The 25,694-nt window shown below is 35.4% G+C and overlaps 1 protein-coding gene across 1 annotated transcript; it reads left to right on the plus strand.

Annotated features, from left to right (window-relative positions):
* Positions 1-7,715: 7,715 nt before the first annotated feature.
* Positions 7,716-24,542, plus strand: LOC103267079 (pecanex-like protein 4; the record flags this gene model as incomplete). Its single annotated transcript, XM_008064679.2, has 7 exons — positions 7,716-8,404; positions 14,831-15,010; positions 15,103-15,617; positions 15,853-15,953; positions 16,072-16,191; positions 21,033-21,393; positions 24,439-24,542. Coding segments are annotated over exons 1-7 (2,070 nt in total), but the record flags the coding sequence as incomplete, so codon positions are not given.
* Between the last annotated feature and the right edge of the window lie 1,152 nt (positions 24,543-25,694).

Raw genomic sequence — 25,694 nt, forward strand, 5'->3', positions numbered from 1 at the left:
CCAAGCTGTTTTGATGATTGTAGCTTTATAGTAAAGTTTGAAATCTGGTATTGTGATACCACCTGCTTTGTTTTTTTTTGCTGAGGATTGTTCTGGCTATTCTTGGATGTTTGTGTTTCCATATGAATTCCTGTGTTGTTTTTTCTAGGTCTGAAAAGAATGTTGTTGGTAATTTAATGGGTATTGCATTGAATTTGTAGATTGCCTTAGGTAAGATGGACATCTTCACAATGTTGATTCTTCCGATCCATGAGCATGGGATATTTTTCCACTTGTTCATGTCGGCTTTGATTTCTTTGAGCAGTGTTTTGTAATTTTCATTGTAAAGGTCTTTCACGTCTCTGGTTAGGAAGATGCCAAGGTATTTCATTTTTTTTGTGGCTATTGTGAATGGAACTGTGTTTTTTATTTGGGTTTCTGTTTGTTTATTATTGGTGTAGAGAAATGCGATTGTCTTTTGTACATTTATTTTGTATCCTGAGACTTTGCCAAAGGCTTTTATCAATGTAAGGAGACCTTTGACAGATTCTCTTGGGTTTTCAAGGTACACCATCATATCATCTGCATAGAGAGATAACTTGACTTCCTCTTTTCCTATTTGAATACCTCTGATTGCCTCCTCTTCTCTGATTGCTTTAGCCAGGACTTCCAATACTATGTTGAACAGGAGGGGAGAGAGTGGGCATCCTTGTCTAGTTCCAGTTTTCAGGGGAATTGGTTCCAATTTTTGTCCATTTAGGAGTATGCTGGCTGTGGGTTTCTCGTAGATGGCTTTTACTATTTTGAGGTATGTTCCCCGTATGCCTAGATGTTCAAGGGTTTTTATCAAGAAGGGGTGCTGGATTTTATCAAAAGCTTTTTCTGCCTCTAGTGATATGATCATGTGGTTTTTGTTTTGACATCTGTTGATGTATTTAATTACATTTATGGTTTTACGAATGTTGAACCAGCCTTGCATGCCAGGAATGAAGCCTACTTGGTCATGGTGGATGATTTTTGAGATGTATTGCTGAATCCGGTTTGCTAGCATCTTGTTGAGAATTTTAGCATCTATGTTCATCAAAGATATTGGCCTGTAGTTCTCTTTCTTTGTTGGATCTTTACCTGGTTTGGGTATCAATGTGATGTTGGCTTCGTAAAATGATTTGGGGAGAGTTCCATCTTTTTCAATCGCCTGGAATACCTTCAGTAGGATTGTTATCAGCTCCTCCTTAAATGTCTTGTAGAATTCTGCTGGAAAGCCATCTGGATCAGGGCTTTTTTTTGTAGGAAGTTTTCTTATTACGTGGTCGATTTCCTTGATTGTTATTGGTTTATTTAGGGTCTCAATTTCTTCTTGTTCCAACTTAGGTAGGTTGTGAGATGTCAGAAAGTCTTCCATTTCCTTAAGGTTTTCAAGTTTGTTTCCATACAAGTGTACGTAGTAGTCTCTAATGATAGTTTGTATTTCTTCAGGGTCAGATGTGACTTCATCTTTTGTGTTTCTGATTATGCTTATTTGGTTTTTTTCTCGTTTTTTCTTGGTCAGTCTAGCTAGGGGACCATCAATCTTGTTTACCCTTTCGAAGAACCAGCTTTTTGTTTCATTGATTTTTTGTATTATCTTTTTGTCTTCTATGTCCTGGATTTGGGCTTTTATTTTGGTGATCTGAATTCTTCTGCTGAAATTAGGGTTTTTGTGGTCTTGCTTTTCCAGCTTCTTTAGGTGGCTTGTTAGGTTGTCAATTTCTGTTCCTTCCATTTTCCTCATGTGTGTTTGTAGGGATATAAATTCCCCTCTTATTACAACTTTTAAGGAGTCCCAGAGATTTTGGTAAGATGTTTCTTTATTTTCATTTGTTTCCAGGTATCTTTTGATCTCTATTTTGATGTCATCATTGACCCAGGAGTTATTTAGCATCATGCTGTTTAGTGTCCATGTCTTTGTGGGTTTTGGGGGGACCTTGTTGGTGTCAATGTTTATTTTTATTCCACTGTGGTCCGAGAAGGTGCATGGTAGAATTTCAGTCCTTTTAAATTTGCTTATACTTGATTTGTGTCCAATTATGTGGTCGATCTTAGAATATGTTCCATGTGGTGATGAGTAGAATGTGTATTCTGTGGTCTTTGGATGGAGTGTTCTATAGATATCAATTAAGTCCATTTGGTCCAGAGTCTCATTGAGGTTCCGGATCTCCTTGCTGATTTTTTGTCATGATGATCTGTCTAAGGTTGTGCGTGGTGTATTAAAGTCCCCAGTTATTATGGTGTTAGAGTCAATGTCTTTCTTTAGTTTTCCTAGAAGTTGCTTTATGAATGTTGGTGCGCCTATGTTTGGTGCATATATGTTTAGGATAGATATTTCTTGTTGATGGAGTGAACCTTTTATCATTATGTAGTGGCCCTCTGTATCTTTTTTAATTTTTGATAGCTTAAATGGTATTTTGTCTGAAATTAGGATCGCGACTCCTCCTTTCTTTTGTGTTCCATTCGCCTGAAAATTTGTTTCCCATCCTCTTACTTTGAGTCTGTGTATGTCCTTTCTAGTGAGATGGGTCTCTTGAAGGCAGTATATTGTTGCCTGGTGATATTTTATCCATTTTGTCATTCTATGTCTTTTCAGTGGTGCGTTTAGTCCATTCACATTCAGACTAATTATTGAAATGTGAGAGTTCGTCCCTATCATGGAGTTCTTATTGAGTTATTGTTCTTCCACTTGGTTTTTTCTTTTTTCTTTTTCTTTTTTTTTTGTCTTTCTTTTGCTTTTGGAGTTGGTTTGTGTATATTTTATTCTTTTCCCTGTACTCTTGTGAAGAACGTTGTTCTTTTTTCCTTTTCTTCTGTGTTTAGTACTTTCTTAAGTGTTTCATGTAGAGATGGTTTTGTGGCTGCATAAGTTCTTAGGGATTGGATATCTGGGAAAGATTTTAATTCTCCCTCACTGATGAAGCTTAGCTTGGCTGGGTAGGTTATTCTTGGTTGAAATTGTTTATCCTTTAGGACTTTGAAGATAGGGCTCCAAGCTCTCCTAGCCTGCAGGGTTTCTGCAGATAAATCTGCTGCTATTCTGATTGGTCTTCCATGGTGGGTGATCTGGCCTTTTTCTCTTGCTGCCTTTAGGATTTTTTCTTTTGTGCCTACTTTATTTAGGCGAATTATTATGTGTCTAGGAGTTGGTCTTCTCATTTGTTGTCTTGCGGGGGTTCTCTGAATCTCTTGTGTTTGAATTTTTGTATCACTGATTAGATGAGGGAAATTTTCTTGAATGATCTCGTGGAAAGTTTGTTCCAATGTGGTCTCTGTTTCTCTTTCTGCCTCAGGGAGTCCGATTATTCTTAGTTTAGGCCTCTTGAGGTAGTCACTCATCTCTTGAAGGTTTTGTTCTGTCTTTTTTAGCTTATTTTCTGTGTTTTTAAGAGTTTGGGTTATTTCTATATTTTGGTCCTCAAGCTCTGAGATTCTTTCTTCTGCTTGGGTAATTCTGCTTTCCATGCTTATCAATTTGTTATTTATTTCATTCACAGTATTCTTTATTACTGTTATCTCAGATATCAGCTCCTTCCTAGTTTCTTCTTGTGTCTCCTCAATTCTTTTTAATCTCTCCATTATTGTTTTGATATCTACATTTGCATTTTGAGACCCTTCATTCTGGGGACTTTTCATTGTTTGTATTCCAAAGTCAGTTTTCTCATTGTCTGCTCTCCCAGGCGTCTGGGAGAGACCCATACTCTTCTTTTGGTTTTTCTTCATTTCTGTAGATTTTTCTCCCTTTACCCCTTTCCCTCCCCCTCTTCAATTCTGTTTTTGAGGGAAGGTGGGGTTGCTTTTATTTCTCTTCTGCAATGACCTGTTCTTCCTTATGAGGGTCTTCTGGTTTTGTTCACTTTTCCCTCTGCTTTACAGTCTGTCTATTCAGCAGTTTGCAGTCTTGGTCCGTTCAGAGAACCTCACCAGTTCACCTATGCCGTCGCCATCTTGCCCCATCTCCCTTGAATCGAAAATATTTTTAAATGTTCTAGGATCTGTAATTAAAATGAAATGTCAAAGGGTACCAGTGTATCATAGCATTTTTCTTTATAGTTTCTTAATGAATTACTAGTATCCACCATGTAATTCTTTTATTCTGAAAACAAATTAGAAAAAAGCACCTATACTTTTAAATCAGTCTTCAGTTCTAATACACCTGCTAACTGTCCAATTTTCCTCGTACTTCTTTCCTTGTGTACCTTTTTTCATGATATACCCCTTCAGCGCTCCTTGCTTAGCTAAATCTTCACTGTCCTGATGGAAGTCCCTGCCAATATTTCTCAAAATAGTTTACACAAAACACTAGTTACATGATCTGTTATTAGATATCATGGACTTCTTGGTCAAATAAATTTGGAAAACTCAAATGACACATTTTAACCAGGTTTGTTGTAGTGTTTTTAAATTTCAATAATATCTCAGTCTTCAGTTTGCTGATAATCCATTGTGATTCTTCAAGATGACAGTTTATTGTGCACTTTCTCAAACAATTTTGCCCATATTTTCAAAAAATATTTTATGGGACAAGTGATCTTGTATCCTTCAGCCTTTTAAAAAAATATCCTGTTAAAATAACTCAAATTACCATCCCATTGTCCTCTCCCAGGTAAGCTTCTTAAGGGAACTTGCATCCTCTTTGTGCTTCTTGGTCTGGTCTCATTTAATTCTTGATTGCTACTACCTTATTTTGCTCCTAATACCTGCTGTTCTATCTCTTCTTTCTTCTCAGTATGAACTAGCTCCTCCTTTCCTAATGATGAAGGAGATTAAAGCATAGTATAGGACAGGGAACGAATTAAAACTGGAAAACTTAGATAACTATATATTTAATGTAATCCTCCCAAACTACCACTTTTGTTATTTATTTCTTTGTTTTAAGGGAGTTTGGGTCTGATGTCATGTATGTCTGAGTTAAAGTCTTAAGTTTCTCCATGGCAGAAATCCAGCCATATTTCTCCCTCGTACTCATCCTGCTTCCATGTTGCTTTGTGATAGTGTTCTAGACTCTTTCCTGAACCAATAATACTATCAAGAGATACCATTATTTTTTCCATAATAAAAATGGATGAAGATACTTTCAAACATTTTAAAACTGAATACATAGTTTATGGGTTTACTGTCTTGAGTGGAGCAGGCTGTGCTACAAAAATGGTAAATACTCAGAGCTTCCCTTTAAAACAGCAATATATCGTGTTTTCCAACTTTAATCATCTTATTTAAGCTATGTCATTAATGTATAACATGCTTCTTAAAGCCAAGTTATTTTGCTAAATATGGGAAGTCTAGAATCTCAAGATTTGTCCCCTACCCACAAATAACTTAGTAGTAATAGAGAAAAGAAATCTGAAAGGATAGCATGTAGAGAGATGAACAATACAAGAAGTTACTTCAATAAATATCCTATGTTAATACATGTTTACAAGGTTAAGTATCCCTTGTCTGAATGCTTGGGACCACATGTGCTTCAGAATTGGGTTTTTTCCAGATTTGGTATTATTTGCAGTATACCAGTTAAGCATCTCAAATTCAAAAATTGGAAATGTTCTAATGAACATCTCTTTTCAGCATCATATTTGGTACTTAAAAAGTTTGATTTTGGAGGATTTCATATTTTTGAATTTGGGATACTCAACTTGTATTATATAGAACAAGCAATGTTTTTGGTATACAGAGGCAAAAGAGACTCAGGCCAAAGTGCTCTGCAGAATTTTCAAAAATGGTTAGACCTAGTTTTGAAAGTTGACTAAAGTTACTAATTAAGGAAGGGTGGAGAGGGCAAGAGCAGAGGCATCCAGGAAGAACACACAGGATATGTTTACAGGGTATGAGGCTGAGAGTTCTGGAGGACATTTAGTAATTTCAAGAGATGTCAGATGTTATATATGAAATACACACAAAGTTTAGTATTCTGAAATTTTTTATACATTTACAGATTACACGGTCTGTACGCGCGCACGTGTGTGTGTGTGTGTACTCTTGGATACAAATGGAATCAACAGAATATATCATGAGTATCTTTCCACATTTCTACAACAGCAGATCTTCAGAATATTCTACTGTTTGATATTTCATCAAACGGATGAAAACATTTAAAATAAACTTCATAAAAGACTCAGAAGTACTAAATGGAGGGAAGTGAATATAGATAAGAACATTCTGCTAGATAATCTAGTTTATAAAGTATTTTCACTTTTTAGCTTCCTTTCCCAGAAAGCTGCTCTCCTTGTTTCTGATTTGCCTCTACAGAGCCAGAGAGGCCAGCTTACTTAACTCCCTGGGGAAAAACCCAGGTCAGCCATCCAAGTTCATTTTCCTGTCTGATAGCATCTTCCATAGATAATTGATATCAGAATGCTATCCTTTCCTACAGGAGTGTGACCTTACTTACCCCTTGACTTCTACAAGACAGTGATATGAGAATATAGTACTCCAAGCCTGATATCAGTGTAGGAGATAAGCTCATGCTGTGGGGAGAGAACTAGTCTTTTCGTTCCCTGAGATTGAACCATGGTCCGCTAAGGTTCTGTTTGGTCCTTTGATTCTGTTATTTTGTAAGTACTTCCCTTGGAGTCTATGAAAGATAAGTTCCAGGACCTCCCTCAGATACTAAAATCCAAGGACTCTCAAGTCCCTGATATAAAATGGCATAATATTTGCATGTATCCTATGCACATGCTCCAATATAGTTTGAATCATCTCTAGATTACTTATAACATCAAATAAAATATATATGTAAATAGTTATTATACTTTATTATTTAGGGAATAATAACAAGGAAGAAAGTCTGTACATGTTCAGTACAGATGCAAATTTTTTTCTGAATATTTTTGATCCCCTGTTAGTTGAATCCACAGATGCTGAATCCACAGATGTAGAAGTCCAACTGTACTTGCTAGGCTGTCATTTGAGTGAAAGCTGTGATTTGTTTTATGCAGAACTAAGACCATTGACTGGAAGATATAAGAGGATAGATATTTGTAATTTAAAGAACTTCCTAAAAGTATAACAAAGAGGTGCTTTTATACTAATTCTTGAAAGTGATCCCCAAATCATTCATGATGCCCAATATCTCTCTCCAACGTTGATATTCGGTAGGTAGAATTGGCTGGTGGGAAGACTATTTTAAAGTAACTGGAAGAAAGGATATTGTAAGATGGTTTGCATTTAATTTTTTTAGCCTAACATATAATTCACCAAACTAATACTTTGCTAGCTGACCTTATGTCAGGCAACCATTTTTCAGAATAAACTATAGAATATAAGGGAAAAGTTGAAGTGAAGAAAACCTATGCTATTTGGTACTTAGATTTTTGTGGCCCTTGAATGAATATAATCTAAATTGATGTGAGTTGAGAGTTCTGGCTTTTTAAACTTTTCTTTGACCTCAAAATTTAAGTATATGAGTTAAAGTCTAATTCCAAATATTAAGTTCTAGGTAAATTAATATAGAATATGATTTTTTAAAATAAAAAACTCAGGATATTTATTTTGTTTATAAAAACCAACAACTTAATGCCAAGTAAGGAGTCTGAGAAATGAAGTTATAAATCCTGCTCTTGAAGGAAATAGGAGATAAAATAGAAGTGTGAGTTTTTTCCCCACTGGTTTTAAGTATGACATTTTCAAATAGTGACTTTTTATCTTTTTCTTTAGAGACTGCTGTGCTACAGAAAAGGATGTGACTTTCAGAATAACCTTGAGTGAGAAGGATGAGTCCAGATGTGCCTCTGCTGAATGATTACAAGCAGGACTTCTTTCTGAAGCGCTTTCCACAGACTGTTCTTGGAGGCCCTCGACTCAGATTAGGCTATTGTGCCCCTCCTTACATATATGTTAATCAAATTATCCTTTTTCTAATGCCGTGGGTTTGGGGTGGCATAGGAACACTTTTGTATCAGTTATCCATCCTGAAAGACTATTATACAGCAGCACTTTCAGGTGGATTAATGCTTTTGACTGCAATTGTCATCCAGTTCACAAGTTTATATGCCAGAAACAAATCAGTGACGGTGGAAAGAATACTAACCACAGATATCTTAGCAGAGGAAGATGAGCATGAGTTTACAAGTTGTGCAGGTGCTGAGACTATCAAATTTTTAATTCCTGGCAAGAAATATATAGCCAACACAGTTTTTCATTCTGTCCTTGCTGGGTTAGTGTGTGGGCTTGGAACATGGTATCTGCTCCCAAATAGAATAACTTTGCTGTATGGCAGTATGGGAGGCACTGCTCTACTATTTGTCTTTGGGTGGATTACATTATGTATAGGAGAATATTCATTAATTGTAAACACAGCTACAGAGACTGCAACTTTCCAGACACAGGATGCTTATGAAATCACTCCTCTTATGAGACCTCTTTATATTTTTTTCTTTGTTTCTGTGGATCTTGCACACAGGTAAAAACCTACCAAATATTTTATAACTAATTTTGGTTTTAAGTACACATAGTAAGAGAGCTCTCCTTACCATTAAAAAAAATGAATCTATGGATAAAAAATCAAGAACAAACCACTGGGTGACAGGTTGTTTTAATCCTAATCTCTGCAAAACACTCATACTAAAACAGCAATTAAATCTTGTTGAAGAGTCAAAAAAATACATTTTAAGATAAATAAGCAACTTTTCAATTCTGTGTTTCACTTTAAATAAGGAGCTTTGAATCTATAAGCTAGCTAGTCTGAAACCTGTATAAAGATGGCAGAGCTTTCCTGTGGAAAGGAAAGGGAAGAACTTAAAATTTATACACAAATATGTGCAGATTGAGTGAATTTAAGATGAATAGAAAATTAATTTCTAATTCTGTGATAATAACAATATTAGAAAGAATATTAATTTTTTTAAGAGACCAGTTTGTTATAGAAAATAGTTTAACAAACATACTTGTTCACAGAATTGTTTGATAACCCCTTTTGCTTGCCTTTCTAAATCTGACTTTTCTATTTCTGTAGATTGCAGTTTTCTCTTTCCCAGGTTAGTGTCCAGGTAGAAATGTTCAGGCATGTTATGAACTCAATATTTATGTCTCTCCAAATTAATATATTGAAGTCCTAAACCCCCCCCAATATGATTATATTTGGAGATGAGGCCTTTGGGAGGTAATTAGATTATGAAGGTGGGGCCCTGATCTGATAGGATTAGTGCCCTTATGAGAAGAGGCGCCAGAGAGCATGATTTTACTCCCTCTGCCATGTAAGGACACAGCAAGAAGGTGGCCCTCTGCAAGCTAGGAAGAGAGCTCTCACCAAAGCCTGACCATATATGGGCAACCTGACCTTGGACTTCCAGCCTCCAGAACTGTGAGAAAACAAACTTCTGTTGTTAAGCCATCATGTCTATGGTATTTTGTTGTGGCAGCTCACACTAAGATATTAGTATTGAGAAGTGAGGTACTGCTGAAACAAATACTTAAAAATGTGAAAGTGGCTTTGTAACTGTTCGAAAGGCTGGAAGAGTTTTGATGTGCATATAGATGTTAAGAGTGATTTTGATGAGGTCTCAGATAGAAATGAGGAACATATTATTGGAAACTAGCAGAAAAGCAATCCTTGTTATACAGTTCCAAAGAACTTGACTGAACTGTGTCCTAATGTTTTGTGGAAGGTAGAATTTCAGAATGATAAAATGGGATATTTAGGCAAAGAGATTTCAAAGCAAAGTGTTGAAGGAGCAGCTTGGTTTCTCCTGACTGCTTACAGTAAAATGCAAAAGGAGAGAGGTTAGTTGAAGAAGGAATTGTTAAGCAAAAACCAACCAAACAAAACAATAGAACTTGAAGATTTGTAAAATTTTATACTATATATCTATATTGCCAAACATCAGGAACCATGCTATTGTTTAAGTCATTCAGTCTATGGTATTTTGTTATGACAGCCTAAGCTAAGTTTAAGACATTTAAAAATATTTGGTTTGTGTACCGAGACTGACCTCTTCTTGAGTGTCTATTTGCTGTTTCTGAACTCATAATCTCTTCTAATTATGCTACATTTACGAGCCAGAGGACAATGTAATGCACGTAGTTCCTCACCTAATCAAATGTGTAGGAGAATTCATCAGTAGGGAATCCATTTATATTTGGTTTCTTAATACCACTGTCATTTACTAACTATAACATATATTACATTAAATGTTTGATTTTGAAAAGCTAACAGTAAAATTGGGTTTAAATGTGCGTGTATACATGTGACCCCCTTTAAAAGATTTAATTTTATGAGATTATTTTCAGAATTCAGATTCTTGAGTTACTTTATCACTATACCATTTCTGAAATCAGAAATTATATGCCTGCTATAATCTTTGTGTTTAAATGATGTTCTAAGTTCTTAAATGTTTGTTTGTTTGTTTATTTATTTATTTTGGAATTGGAGTCTCACTCTGTCGCCCAGACTAGAGTGCAGTGGCATGCTCCTGGCCACCGCAGCCTCGACCTGCTGGGCTCAGGCGATCCTTCAGCCTCAGCCTTCCAAGTAGCTGGAACTACAGGCATGTGCTACCATGCTCAACTAATTTTTTGATTTATTGTAGAGACGAGGTCTCACCGTGTTGCCCAGGCTGGTCTCGAATCTGTGGGCTCAGGCAATCCTCTCACCTTGGCCTCCCAAAGTGCTGGGATTATAGGCATGAACCACCATGCCCAGCCAGTTCTTTAATTTTTTTAAAAAATCGGTTAATTTTTAATTTTGTCTTGACTTTCTATATTACTCATTATTGAATGAAAGCACATAAAAGTTTTTTTTTTTTTTAACAAAATTTTATTGGATTTAATACAGTTATAATGCCTAAAATTTTGATAATTACACTGTCTTTTTGTGGTGCTGGAAACGATCAACTGCTTCAAGATGAAGCTGAATATCTCCTTCCCAGTTACTGGCTGCCAGAAACTCATTGAAGCAGATGAGGAACATAAGCCTTGTACTCTGTATGAGAAGTATGTAGCCACAGAAGTTGCTGCTCGTGTTCTGGGTAAAGAATGGAAAGGTTATATTGTCCAAATCAGTGGTAGGAACGACAAACAAGATTTCGCCATGAAGCAGGGTGCCTTAACCCATGGCTCTGTCTGTCCACTGCTGAGTACAGGACATTCTTGTTATAGACAGAGGAGAACTGGAGAAAGAAAACACAAATGTGTTCGGGTTTGCATTGTAGGTGACAATCTGAGGGTTCTCAACTTGGTTATTGTTTTTTTAAAAAGGGGAGGAGAAAAGGATATTTGTAGGCTGACTGGCAGTATAGTGCCTCATTGCCCAGGACCAAAAGAGCTAGCAGAATCCTCAGACTTTTCAACCTCTTTAAAGAAGATGATGTTCTTCAATATGTTGTAAGAATCTTAAACAAAGAAGGTAAGAAACATAGGACCAAAGCACCTAGGATTTAGTGTCCTGTTACTCCACATGTCCTGCAATACAAATGCCAGTGTATTGCTCTGAAGAAATAACATATTAAGAAAAATAAGGAAGAAGTCACAGGATATGCTAAAATTTTGGCCAAGAGAATGAAGGAGGCCAAAGAAAGATGCCAGGAACAGATTGCCGAGAGAGACAGTCCATCCTCTCTGCAAGTTTCAACTTCTGAGTCTAGTCAGAAACGCAATTTTCTAAGTAACAAATCAGGCTTCACAAAATAATAAATTTGATATTACAAAAAGTTTGTTTTTTGTTTTACTATAGCTAAAAGAAAAGGTAGTCCTCACATCTGCTAATTTTAAAGAAGAAAATGACTGGTTTATCCAGAAAAATTACCTGCTTTTGCACAATTTTAGCTGTGGCTAACAAAATAATAGAATTGAGATGATCTGTATACAAGGTGTGGTACTACAGCCAAATTAAATGATATATGAAATGCATGCACTCTTCAAATTTAGACAGTTGTTGGATATATCAAATTGCTTATTGTTTTTAATTCAGAGGATGTGAAAGAAAACTGAAGACTTGAGTCCCACGGTGTAGTAACCTTTCTTTTGCCATTTTGTATTCTACCCAGCACAATTGTGTAATAATAATTTTAAATGTCTTTTTCTGTTCATTTTAATTTTATCAAAGACAAACAATGAATCTACAATGCTTATTAGCTCAGTGACTCTCAGGAATTGTTTGAATGAATAATACACATTTATATCATCTTAGCCGCTGTAAAAACACAGCTTAATTCTTGGCATGTGGAACTTAATGTGTGTGCAGAATCTGAAATACTTTTATACTTGTTAGGTTCAAAACAAAGTTTTTAAGGGATGAAAATTTTTACCCTAGAAAATTCCTGTTACATTATCAGAAATATTAGAACTTAAACAATATTTTTATATAAAAGAATCACAATAATCATCCACTTAGGGCTGAGTCATATATACAGGAGAATAATCAGTGTTTGGTTACTTCAATTACATGTGCCTATATTTATTTATAATACCCTTGTATATAAATACTGTGTCATTGTTTATTTAAAAACAAAGAGATATAGAAATGGAGTCTAGTTTTGGTAAAATTCTGAAGTATACATTAATTTTATGCAATTTATTCTATACTTGAGTATGTTTGCAAGAGAAGCGTTGTCTTGGGGAACAACAACAAACACTGTACAAGTCTGCATGTTTTCCTTCACCTTCCTGTAGCTTATGTGGCGTTTGATTTTCTTGATTTTTGTTACTTGAGTGTTTTCTTCTCAGAATGAAATGAATTTTATTTTAAAACTACACTATAGAAAGTATTGCTTTTTAATTTAGCATCACATTGTTAACCTTGTGTTCAGTATTTCTCTGTAAAAATTTGAAGGGCATATATTATGAGAATGCATTAGCTGGCATAAATGTGGGCAAACATATTCCATACATAGTCGCTATACATTTGCTTTTGGGCTGTCAACATATATGAGGGCTACCAAAAAAAAAAAAAACACCTCGGAATTATCTTTTAGATGTTGAGCCCCTTGTAGTACAGGCTTCCCCTGCAATGTAAGTGTTCTAGGAATCCATCGGCATCAGTGTACCAGCTAACTTTGTAAGAGGCTGTTTGACTTTCTTTCAACACATTTACCCATTTTATGATAAGTGATTTACAAGCACGTCTGCCCACACTGCACTGAGTGTTTAGCAGTTTTTGAACAAGAACGGCATGACCCCCATATTCACCCCACTCTATTTACCTGATCACACCCCAGCTGAGTTCTCCCTCCCCCACCCATGAAAAAAATCTTTAAAGGTGAAACAAAAAACAGCAGAAGCACTAAAAGGCATAACTATTGACGAGTTCAAAAACAGCAGTGGAAAAAGCATCTCAATAGGTGTGTTGCATCAGACAGTATTTTGAAGGTGACTGAAATTTATATAACAATAAATACACACTTTTAAATAAATTCTAGGTTTTTTGTCCCATCCCTAATACTTAAATGGGTAATTATTACAGAAGTTGTCTTTCTCCTTGACTTTTATTCCTAGTATCAGGTATTCAAATATAGTTATGCTGTATTTTGAGATTTAGTTTTCTCTTTTGAAAATTATCTTTGGAATTTCATATGTACTGTCATCTTGTTGGTCTCTGGACCTCATGTTTGGTTAGCCTTATCCAAAAAAGTAGCAATATGTTGATAATGTTTATGCTATTATATTTTAAAACTATATTAAATTATTTGAAACTGGCTCGGTTTGGTGGCTTATACCTGTAATCCCACCACTTTGGAAGTCTGAGGCAGGAGTTACTTGAGGCCAGGAGTTTGCGATCAGCCTGGGCAACACAACATAGTGAGACCCTGTCTCTAAAACAAACAACACAACACAACAGAGCAAGACCCTGCCTCTAAAATAAGTAAAGAGATAGATATGTAGATTGATAAATATAGAGATAGACAGAGATGGATAGATAGTTGGATGTGGTGTAGTCCCAGCTACTCGGAAGGCTGAGGCAGGAAGTTTCCTTGAGCCCAGGAGTTTGAGGCTGTGGTGAGCTGTGATCATGCCCCTGCACTTCAGCCTGGTTGATAGAGTGAGATTCTGACTCAAAAAATAAATAAGAAAATGAATGATTTGAGACAGTTTAATGGCATTGTTTTTAATGGTTAAGTGCGGTATCAAATATGGGTTTCTCTGCATAAGGTAGAGACAGTCTTTATGAGGAGATTGTGTTGTACAAGTTTGTGTTCTCAAATCCATACCATTGCTTATTCAAAATGGAACAGTATTATAAATGCTAGTTGGATTTCCAGGGTAATCCTCAGTCATAACCTAAGTTGTTTACTTCTGATATTAACTATACTGACTTCAGATGTTGGGTCCTGGGAGCAGGACAGTATGGGAGAGAGAGGAAGAAAAGAGCTTTCTCTCTTTCTTAGCTGCTGAAGTATGGACACAAGTAAGGCTTTGGCTTTCCCAAAGTTAAATTTTAAATTATAAAATTTTATACTTTAAAGGATCATTGATAGAGTTTCATCCAATATAGTTTAGACATTTAGGGGAGAAATATTTTTGCCCTGGCCTCTGTTGTTCAGTTTTATAAATTCCTCTATTCGGTTTTCTGACTATTCAGTGATGGCTTTTAATTATTTCTTTGCACATTTGAACTCACATACCCTCTCAGTGCTAAGCTTGTATACAATTGAGTTTACTCAGATTGTCAAATTCAACCTAAGAAAAGTGGATAATTTTCCAGGAGTAGTCGCTGGTATGGGGAAGGAGAGTAGTCACATTTTATGTGTGTTGATCATTTGTAAATTGGGATGGGACCTTTTTTTGTTTTGTTTTGGGGGTATGTTATTTTGTGTTATTTTTCCTAGAAAGATCTTCTTCTATATGTTAATTTATGTTATATTAATTTATATGATTTAAACATTCTTTTTTATAGATTTATGGTAGACATACCAGCTCTAGAACAAACGAATCAGATTTTACACATCTTGTTTATATTTTTACCCTTTCTGTGGGCACTTGGGACTCTGCCCCCGCCTGATGCACTTGTCTTATGGGCAATGGAGCAGATTTTAGAGTTTGGCCTTGGAGGCTCATCTATGTCAACCCACCTACGGTGATTATTTAAAAATACTGCTGATATATGCAATTTATTCTTAAGGAATGTTTTTCTTTTCAACTAAATCGTCTTTCTTTTTTCCTCTGCAGGTTATTAATAATGTTCATAATTTCTGCTGGAACAGCTATAACATCATATTTCATTCCCAGCACTGTTGGTGTGGTTCTTTTCATGACTGGACTTGGTTTCTTACTGAGTCTTAACCTAAGTAACATGGATTTTGTCTTCAAACACAGTGTGACTAGACACAGAGCTGGAGCCAAATCTAAAGCTTTACCCAGCGGTTCAGAAAAACATTTTACATGGAAGGAATACCTTTTCTACATCATTATATTAGTATTGGCTCTTTTAGAAACTGGTCTGATTCATCACTTTGCTGGCTTCTCCCAAATTTCCAAAAGCAACTCCCAGGCTATTGTTGGCTATGGTTTGATGATATTACTTATAATACTGTGGATACTTAGAGAAATTCAAAGCGTGTATATCTTGGGAATTTTTCGAAACCCTTTCTATCCAAAGGATGTGCAAACTGTGTCTGTCTTCTTAGAGAAGCAAAAAATGCTCATGAAGATTGGTATTTCCAGACGGATTTTGCTGACTCTAGGTAGGAAGATAAAATCTACTAATTTTGTGTTATAAACCATATCTAGGGAGTATTAAAAAATACTATGGAATTCCCATGTTTGTTTGGTATACTGCATACAAGTGTTCATTTTAAAATTTTTTTTAATTGCTTAAATGTGATCATAAAAAAACTTATATTTGTCAAAATAAAATATGGTAGAAGGGGTTATTCTGCCTTAATTAAATTCGTCTCTTTTTGCTTTGTTTTGTTGTAGTGTCACCTTTTGCTATGATAGCATTTCTTTCATTGGACAGTTCCTTACAAGGGCTCCACTCTGTGTCTATCTCTATTGGATTCACAAGAGCTTTTAGAATGGTAATTCTAATATGTACTTAATAGTATTTTCCTGTTGCTAAATTTGTGATTTTTGTTTAACTGTTTACTCAGATTGTCAAATTCAACCTAAGAAAAGTGGATAATTTATATACTGCAGGTATGGCAACATACAGAAAATGCTTTATTGGAAACAGTCATTGTATCAGCATTACACATCATTTCCAGTACAGACTTATGGTGGAATAGAAGCCTAGATACAGGAATCAGACTCTTATTGGTAAATATATTTTTTAACAACTTTATTGATACATGTTTTATATAACAAAATTTATCCACTTAAAATATACCATTTAATGGTATATATTCAGTTGTGTAGCCATCACTACAATCTAATTTTGGAGCATTTTCAACATCCCAAAAAGAAACTTTATATACACTAATAGCCATTACCTATTCCCCTTCTCCATTCCACTTACCACCCATTCTAGTTCTGGCAACCATTAATCTTTTTGTCGCTATGGATTTTCCTACACTGGGTATTTCACATTAGAGGAATTACGTAGTGTTCTTTTGTATCTGACTTCTTTCACTTTTATGTTTTCGAGGTTCATTCATGTTATAACATGTATTAGTACAGGCATGCACTGCATAAGGACATTTTGTGGTCAACAGCAGACCACATACACAACAGTGGTTTTTTAAGACTATGATGGATATGAAAAATTTGTATTACCTAGTAATAGAGCCCTTGTAATGTCTCACATTACTTATGTGTACAAACCTACTTCGCTGCCAGTCATATAGAAGTATGGCACATGCAATTTTGCACAGTGAGTACTACTTGATAATGGCAACAAATGACTATGTTATGGTTTATGTATTTACTATACTACACTTTTTATAATTATTTTAGAATATAGTACTTCCACTTATAATAAAAAAAAGTTAACTGTAAAAGTTTCAGTTAGGTTCTTCAGGAGTATTCCAGAAGAAGGCATTATTATTATGGCAAATGACAGCTCCATACCTGTTAGTGCTTCTGAAAATCTCCCAGTGGAACTAAATGTAGCAGTGGAAGACAGTGATATGTATGATCCTGACCCTGTGTAGGCCTAGGCTAATGTGTATATTTGTTTGTGTTCTAGTTTTTGACAAAAATGTTTACAAAGTAAAAAATAAAAATTTTAAAATAGAAAAAAGCCTGTAGATAGGGATATAAAGAAACATTTATATAGTTTTACAGTGTGTTTTAAGCTAAGTATCATTACAAGACTCAAAGTCAAAAAAGAATAAGTTAAGGTTAATTTATTACTGAAGAAAGAAATATTTAAAAAATAAATATAGTGTACAGTATTTATAAAATCCATAGAAGTATATAGTAATGTCCTAGGACTTCACATTTACTTAGCCCGCAGTCACTAATGCACCCAGAGAAACTTCCAGTCCTGAAAGCCCCATTTATGGTAAGTGCCATATTCAGTTGCCATTTTTATCTTTTTTTTTTTCTTGAGATGGAGTCTCACTCGGTCACCCAGGCTGTAGTGCACTCATGGCCATCCCAGTCGACCTGCTTGGCTTCACCAATCTTTCTGCCTCAGCCTTCCAAGTAGCCAGAACTACAGGCACATGCTACCACCCCCAGCTAATTTTTTTATTTATTGTAGAGATGAAGTCTCACCATGTTGCCCAGGCTGGTCTCGAACATGCGGGCTCAGGCAGTCCTTTCGCCTTGGCCTCCCAAAGTGCTGCGGTTACAGGCTTGAGCCACCATGCCCGGCCTTATCTTTTATAATGTATTTTTATGGTATGTTTTCTATGTTTAGATATACATATACTTACCATTATGTTGTAATTGCCTACAGTATTCAGTACAATAGGTTTGTTGCCTAGGAGCAATATGCTATACCATATAGCTAAGGTATTTAATAACTATACCACCTTGCTTTACCATCTGTGTAAGCACACTCTGATATTGGCACAACAATGAAATCACCTAACAACACGTTTCCTAGAACATAACCTTATCAAGTGACACATAACTGCATTTCATTCTTTTTAATTGCCAAATAGTATTGTATTGTGTAGAGATATGTGACATTTGGTTAATTTAATTATCAGATGATGAATATTTAGGTTGTTTCCACTTTTGACTATTAAGAAAACTACTGCTAGCCGGGCTCGGTGGCTCAGCCTGTAATCCCGCGCCTTTGGGAGGCTGAGGTGAGTGGATTGCCTGAGCCCGCGGGTTCGAGACCCGCCTGGGCAGCGAGACCTCATCTCTACCATAAATCAAAAAATCAGCCGGGCGTGGTAGCGCATGCCTGTAATTCCGGCTACTCGGAAGGCTGAGGCGGAAGGATCGCCGGAGCCCAGCAGGTCGAGGCTGCGGTGGCCGGGAGCGGCCACTGCACTCCAGTCTGGGCGACAGTGAGACTCCAACTCAAAAAAAAAAAAAAAAAAAGAAAACTACTGCTATTAAATTGTGTGCAAGTTTATGTATGAACATGCTTTTATTTCTCTTGGGACTAGAATTTCTGTGTGCATAGAAACTCCATGTTTAATTGTTTAATGCTTCAGGCTACTGCAAAACTGTTTTCCAAAGTGGTTGAACCATTTTACATTCCCATCAGTGGTATATGAGGATTCCAGTTTCTCTACATCCTCATCAGCACTTATTATCTGACATTTTCATTATAGCCATACTAGTGAGTGTGAACTGCTTGCTGTCTCATTGGGATTCTGATTTACATTTCTCTGATCAATAAGGATACATCTTTTTATGTGTTCATGGGCCATTTGTGTGTGTGTGTGGGGGTGTGTGTGTGTGTGTGTGTGTGTATATATGTATATATGAAATTCCTTTGCCCATTTTTATTGGGTTATCTGTCTTTTTTGAGTTGTGATGGTTCTTTCTGTATTCTATCTAGAATAAGTCCCTTGAAAGACATGATATTTTCTTGTATTTGTAGGTTGTCTTTCACCTTCTCAATGTATGTGTAAAAGTTTTTAATTTTATTGAAGTTTAATTTATCTATGTTTGTTTTTTGTGTTTTTGGTGTCATTTCTAACAAACACTGCTTACTCTAAGGTCATGAAGATTTACTGTGTTTTATTCTAAACATTTTATAGTTTTAGCTCTTCCATGGAGGTCTTTGATCTACTCTGAGTTAATTTTTGTATATACTGTGAGGTAGGGTTCCAATTTTTTTTTTCATATGAATCATTTAATTAAATGACTATTTGGCATCATTTAATGAATTGACTATTCTGCCCCCATTGACATTTCTTGGCACCCTTGTCAAAAATCAAATGACCAGAAATGTTAGTGTTTATTTTAGACTACTCTGAGTTTTGTTTTATTCTATGTGTCTGTCTTTATGCCAGCACCACACTGTCTTGGTTACAGTAGCTTTGTAGTAGGTTTTGAAGTTGGGAAGCATGAGTCCTCCAACTTTGTCCTTTTTCAAGACTGTTTTGACTTTTCTTACCTTTCTTTTTGTCCCTTGCATTGCCATATAAATATTAGTTTCAGCTCATCAATTTATGCAAAATGTTCTTTGAGACTGTAATAGGTAATACTTTGAATTTGGAAATTGGCATCTTTAAAATATTAAGCCTTCCAATCCGTGAACATGCAATGTATTTCCATTTATTTAGATCTTCTTTACTTTATATTAGCAGTGTTTTGTAGTTTTCAGTGTATGTCTTACACTTCTTAAATTTATTCCTAAGTATTCTCTTATTTTTGCTGATATTGAACATGGAATTAGCCTTTTAATTTCATGTTTTGGCTTGGTTATTGCTAGAGTATAGAATACAATTGATTTTTATATTCACTTTATATCTCACTGAACTTATTTATTTGTTCTAATAGATTTTTAATGGGTTTTTAGGATATTCTTTATGTAAGATTATGCCATCAGTAATTAAGAGATAGTTTTACATCTTTCTGTCCAATCTGGATGCTTTTCATTTCTTTTTCTTGCCTAATTGCAATGGCTAGAACTCCAGTATAATGTTGAATAGAAGGGTTGAAGTAGACGTGAGGAAAAAGTAGTCACTCTTTCTCCACTAAGCTTGTTGAGAGTCTTTTACCATTAAATGTGATGTCAGCTAAGGATTTCTCATGGATGCTTTTATCAGGTTGAGGAAGTTCTCTTCCATTACTAGGTAAGTGTTTTTTATCATGAAGGGTGTTGGATTTTTTCAAATGATTTTTCCGTGTCTGTTGAAATGGTCTTGTAGTTTTAATCCGTTAATCTACTAACATTGTGTAATATGTTGATTGAATTTTTTTTTTATTGTGAAACCAATATTGTGTTTCTAGAATAAATCCCACTTGGTCATGGTATATAATTTTTTTGTATACCATATATAATTATGTGTTGCATAATGTGTATATAATTATGTGTTGCATAATTTGATTGGCTAGTATTTTGTCCGTCATCTGTATTCATAAAGTGTGTGCGCGTGCACGCGTGCGTGCACAGACACACATGTGTGTGTTTCTAGTTTTTTCTTTCTTTGTGAAGTCATTAGTTTAGTTAGCAGTATAGCATTGATCTTATAAAGTGAGTTAGGAAGTGATCTATACTCTTGTTTGTTGGTAGAGTTGGTGAAAAATAGGTTTTGATTACTCTTAAATGTTTTATAGTATTCAATATATATCTTAAATATTTTGTAGTATGTAGTATTGAAACCACATGAGCCTCAGGTATTCTCTGTGGGTAGTTTTTAAGTTACTAATTCAATCTCTATACTTGTTATAGGTCTATTCGGATGTTTTATTTCTTCCTGAGCCAGTTTTGGTAATTGTGTCTTTCTATGAACTTGCCAGTTTTATCTAATTTGTTGGCACATAGTTGTTTAACCTTAATGTATAGTTAGTACACTGTCAGTTCTGTTTAGTGTAAATTTTTTAAAGAAAGCTTAAACTTTAAAATGTAGTCTCATTTATTAATTGTGAGGTTGGAGAAAATTATAATGAAGAATCACATATAAGAGCCATATTCTCAAAAATATTGAGGCAATAAAATTGTTACATGGTTTTTATTATGTTATCTTGAAAGTTTGTCAAAAGTCTTTAAAAATAATAAAAATCATTTTCAATTTTTACAGGTTGGTATCATGCGTGATCGTTTGATTCAGTTCATCTCTAAATTGCAATTTGCTGTGACTGTACTTTTGGCATCATGGACAGAGAAAAAACGTCGAAAAACTACCACTGTTTTATGTATTCTCAACACCATCTTGTCTCCCTTCGTGTTGGTCTTCATAGTTTTTTCTACACTACTCTCTTCTCCCTTACTTCCTCTCTTCACCCTTCCTGTGTTCTTCGTGGGGTTTCCCCGACCTATTCAGAGTTGGCCAGGAACAGTGGGCACCGCAGCCTGCATGTGTGCAGATACAGTGTACTACTACCAAATGGTTCCCAGATTGACTATTGCACTACAGACTGCAATGGCAGCTGGAAGTTTAGGTAAGTAAATGGGTCGTGCTTAAGAAGTCCTTCACTAATATATTTAAAGTACCAAAAAAAAAAAAAAAAAGAACACACAGAAAAACAGCCTTTAGATTTAACCATAAAACAGAATAACTACTATAATACTTTGATGTGTTGGCAGAAAGACTAAACATGAAATAGAACTGTATCACCTGCTCCTTGTTTTGAGATAAATAAAGTTATAAAATAAAAGTAATTGGAGAAAATTTAATTAAGGCAATGTGACAATTTAAAAAAATACATTTTCTTGAATAAATTCAAAGTACAATCTCAACATTGAAACATGAAAACACTTTTCTCCCAAGATGTCCATGAATTTATACTGAGATCATTTCAAGTAGATACAATAGTTTACATCCATAAGGAGTGAAAATTAGCTATATGTAATATTAGCTTGAGAAACATAAGGGAGTTTTATTCATACTTTACTAGTTATTGTGTAGAGACTCAGGCAGTCTGACAAGATTACTGGGCAGGATAACATAAAAACATTGGTCAGTGATCAGTAGGGTAGCCTTCCAAAATGGAAGGCTATGCAAATATTAGCAAGAAAATAGATTTTTGATAGGAATGAATTTTATGATTTTTAATGCTTTTGTCATACACTAACTGCAAATTTCAACTATACTATTCTTCTCAAGGTTAGTTTTAGATATGGTACAAACTAATGTCAATAGTGTGTCATCTCCTACTGTATGCTTTAGCCCATAAAACTTGTTTCAAAAATGATAGGATTACCGGCAAACTGATTCTAGTCACAACACAGAGTATTAACTGTTATATGATCATGGTGATTCTAGGCAGACTGATTAGAATTTTAATAAAATGCTTACTTGAGTTGAACTTTTCTAATTATCTATTACATAAGATAACTTAGGAAAATAATTTTATCTTTGCAATACAAATTTTTTAATGAATAATCATTTTACTTTCTTAAAGGAAATGTTTTACATTTTTAATACTGTTATCATTTCTAATTAATTTTTATTATGTAATGCTATACTTCTTTTAAAAATATCTGTAGGGGCCAGTCAAAGCTGCTCATGCCTGCAACCCTAGCCCTTGGGAGACTGAGATGGGTGAATCACTCACCCCCAGGAGTTTAAGACCAGCCTCAGCCTGGGCAACATAGTGAGACCTCATCTCCACAAAAAATTAAATAAAAATTAGCTGGGCATGGTGGCACACACCTGTAGTTCCAACTACTTGAGAACCTGAGGCAGAAGGATCACCTGAGCCTAGGAAGTTGAGGCTGCAGTTAGTTGTGAGTGTGCCTCTATACTCCAACATGGAAGACAGTGAGAGACTCTGACTCCAAAAACAAAACAAAAGAAAAACCTGTGGGGTTAAACTCATACCAAAAATAGTAAATAGGTAAAAATTATATTTTATTATCAAATCTATTATATTCAACCAAGGAATATGTTTTAAGGCATTTTCTGGTGAAAACAAAAAAGCAATGAGATAACATTTCATACACATCTAAGTGACAAAAATGTAAAAAGTTTGACACTACCAGTTATTGGCTGGAGTATGCAAGAAACAAGAACTTTCAAATCCTACTAAAAGAGAATGTAAATTTGTACAACTACCTTAAAAGTAAATTGATAGTCTATAGTAAAGATGTATATATCTGATGGCTCACAGACTCCAATTTTAGATTCCATGATCCAGTGATTCCAATTTTAGAGAAACTCTAGTACATGTGTTTTGAGGGTCCTCAAGACTACCCCCAGGTTTGATGGTTCACTAGGAGGATTCACAACTCGGATTTGTTACAGAAAAAGGATACAGAGCAAAATCAGCAGAGGGAAAAGTCACATGGGGTAAAGGAGATCAGAAGCAAGTGCCAGGAGTCCTCTGTCAGTGGAGTCTCACAGAATGTGCAGTTGTGACATGTGTGATATGTTGACTGCCAGAGAAGCTCATTTGAGATTAGGTATAAGGTTTTTATTGTAGGCTGGTCATGTAGGCTATCTCTGCTAGTATATACCAATATTCTAAACTCCCAAAAGGAAAGTGAGTGTTTGTTATATACCATATTGTTTGCACAAACAGACACAGTAAGAGACTTACCAGTTAGAGTTGCTTCCAGATGCTAAAATCACATGTGGCTTTTCTAAACCATATGTTGTACAAGCAGACTTGCATAAAGATGATTTCTGCAGTATTATTTATAGTGGTAAAGAATGGGAAACATCTGAAGTGTTTATAAACGAGAAAAGGAATGCTTTAATTTAATTATATTCATATATTGTAGTCGGCAGTTACAATAAATGAACTTTAGCTGTTTGCAGTAGATATAGGCAAATCTCAGATGTATAGTATTGAGAGAAAAACTAAGTTTTAAAAGTATCTCTACAATGTGGTAGCATTTTATGTACATTTTTAGAACCACAAAACTTATTTATATGCATGTATATAAAAATGTCCAAAATATTTTAAATCATTAAATGTGAGATTGTTTTTAATATATTTAATACTTTTCCTAGTATAGTTAACATGTATTTAAGATTTTCAAAGGATCTGCAAAGGCATAGAGAATGTTATAATGGACATTAGAGATTCAGGAGTGGGAGAGGGTAAGGGGCAGAGGGATGAAAAATTACCTATTGGGTACAATGTACACAGGTGGGAATGGTGGGTGTTCTTAAAGCCCAGACTTCTTTGCCACTGTACAGTGCAACCACATGATCAAAAATTATCTGTACCCTCTAAAGCTATCAAAGACAAAAATTAATTAATGTATTTTTAATATTTTATAAACATTTCTTTTTTTGTTTTTCTGGAAAATATATCCTTGAATTTTTATGTATCACTACCTGTAGATTGTTTCTTACAACAGCTCTTATGAAAGAGCTTAATTTAATGCCTCTTGATACACAATGAATAATTATTTCTATTATTGTTCTAATGAGAGAGTAGAAGGAATTGTGAATCACTTCTAGATATGTCATCAGTTTTGAAGATTCACATGGCAAAATAAAAGAAGCTTTAAAAATGATATCTAATTTGTTGTAGGTCTCCTCTTACCTGGATCTCATTACTTGGGCCGTTTTCAGGATCGTTTAATATGGATAATGATTCTAGAACATGGCTATACTTACTGCTGTATTAACATCAAGGTCAGTGTACATTTAAAATCTCTAGTATTTTTATAGTACACATTTAAATTTTTACCTGTTATGTACACATCAAACACTTCAAAGCTCGATTTGAAAGAATATATTTTTAATTACCCCTGAAAACATCTACGAATTTTTACAGTATATTTCTTTTCTTTTTTTTTTTTTTGAGTTGGACTCTCACTCTGTCAACCAGGCTGGAATGCAGTGGCATGCTCACGGCCACCCCAGCGTCGACCTGCTGGGCTCTGGTGATCCTTCCGGCTCAGCCTTCTGAGTAGCCAGAACTACAGATGCACACTACCACACCTGGCTAATTCTTTTGATTTATTGTAGAGATAAGGGCTCGCCAAATTGCCCGGGCTGGTCTCTAACCCGTGGGCTTAAGCAATCCACTCACCTATGCCTCCCAAAGTGCTGGGATTACAGGCTGAGCCACCAAGCCCAGCCAAAGTATATTTCAATAAGCACATGTTGATAACCAGACTAGTGTTGATTGTATAATAGATCATGGTAACAAAATATACCTGCTTCCTTTTCTTTTAGTCTTATTCTTTGTGTCCCTATATAATTGAGCATCTGAAAATTGTGAATCAGTAATTTTTTCATATATGAGGGAAACCCAAGAGAAAAACGGAATTTTTTTTGGGAGGGCTGGCCCCTTGTAGTACAGGCTTCCCCTACTAGGTAAGTAAGTGTTCTAGGAACCCATTGGCATCCATGTGTACCTGCTAGCGTTGTTGTAAGAGGCTGCCTTCAGCTTCAGGGAGTGTGTGTGTGTGTGTGAATATTCTTTCATTGTATGTGCCCATTTCATGATGAGTGATTTACAAGTGCACCTGCTCACATTGTGCTGAGTGTTCAGCAGTATTTGACTAAAAATGGCACAGCCCCTGTGCCCTACCCTCCCTATTCACTCAGTCTCATCCCAAGTGACTTTTTCTTGTTTCCCTGAATGAAAAATTCCTCAAAGGGAAACATTTTGCCAGTGTGGAAAAGGTGAAATAGAAAAGGCAGAAGCACTAAAAGGCATAAAAATTGATGAGTTCAAAAATTGTTTTGAGCAGTGGGAAAGGCATCTCAATAGGTGTATTACATCAAACAGAGAGTGCTTTGAAGGTGACTGAAGTTTAAGCATGGGAATGATTAAAT

The sequence above is a fragment of the Carlito syrichta genome, unplaced genomic scaffold, assembly GCF_000164805.1.
Source record: "Carlito syrichta isolate Samal-C Ts95f unplaced genomic scaffold, Tarsius_syrichta-2.0.1 Scaffold307918, whole genome shotgun sequence".
Lineage (NCBI taxonomy): Eukaryota > Metazoa > Chordata > Mammalia > Primates > Tarsiidae > Carlito > Carlito syrichta.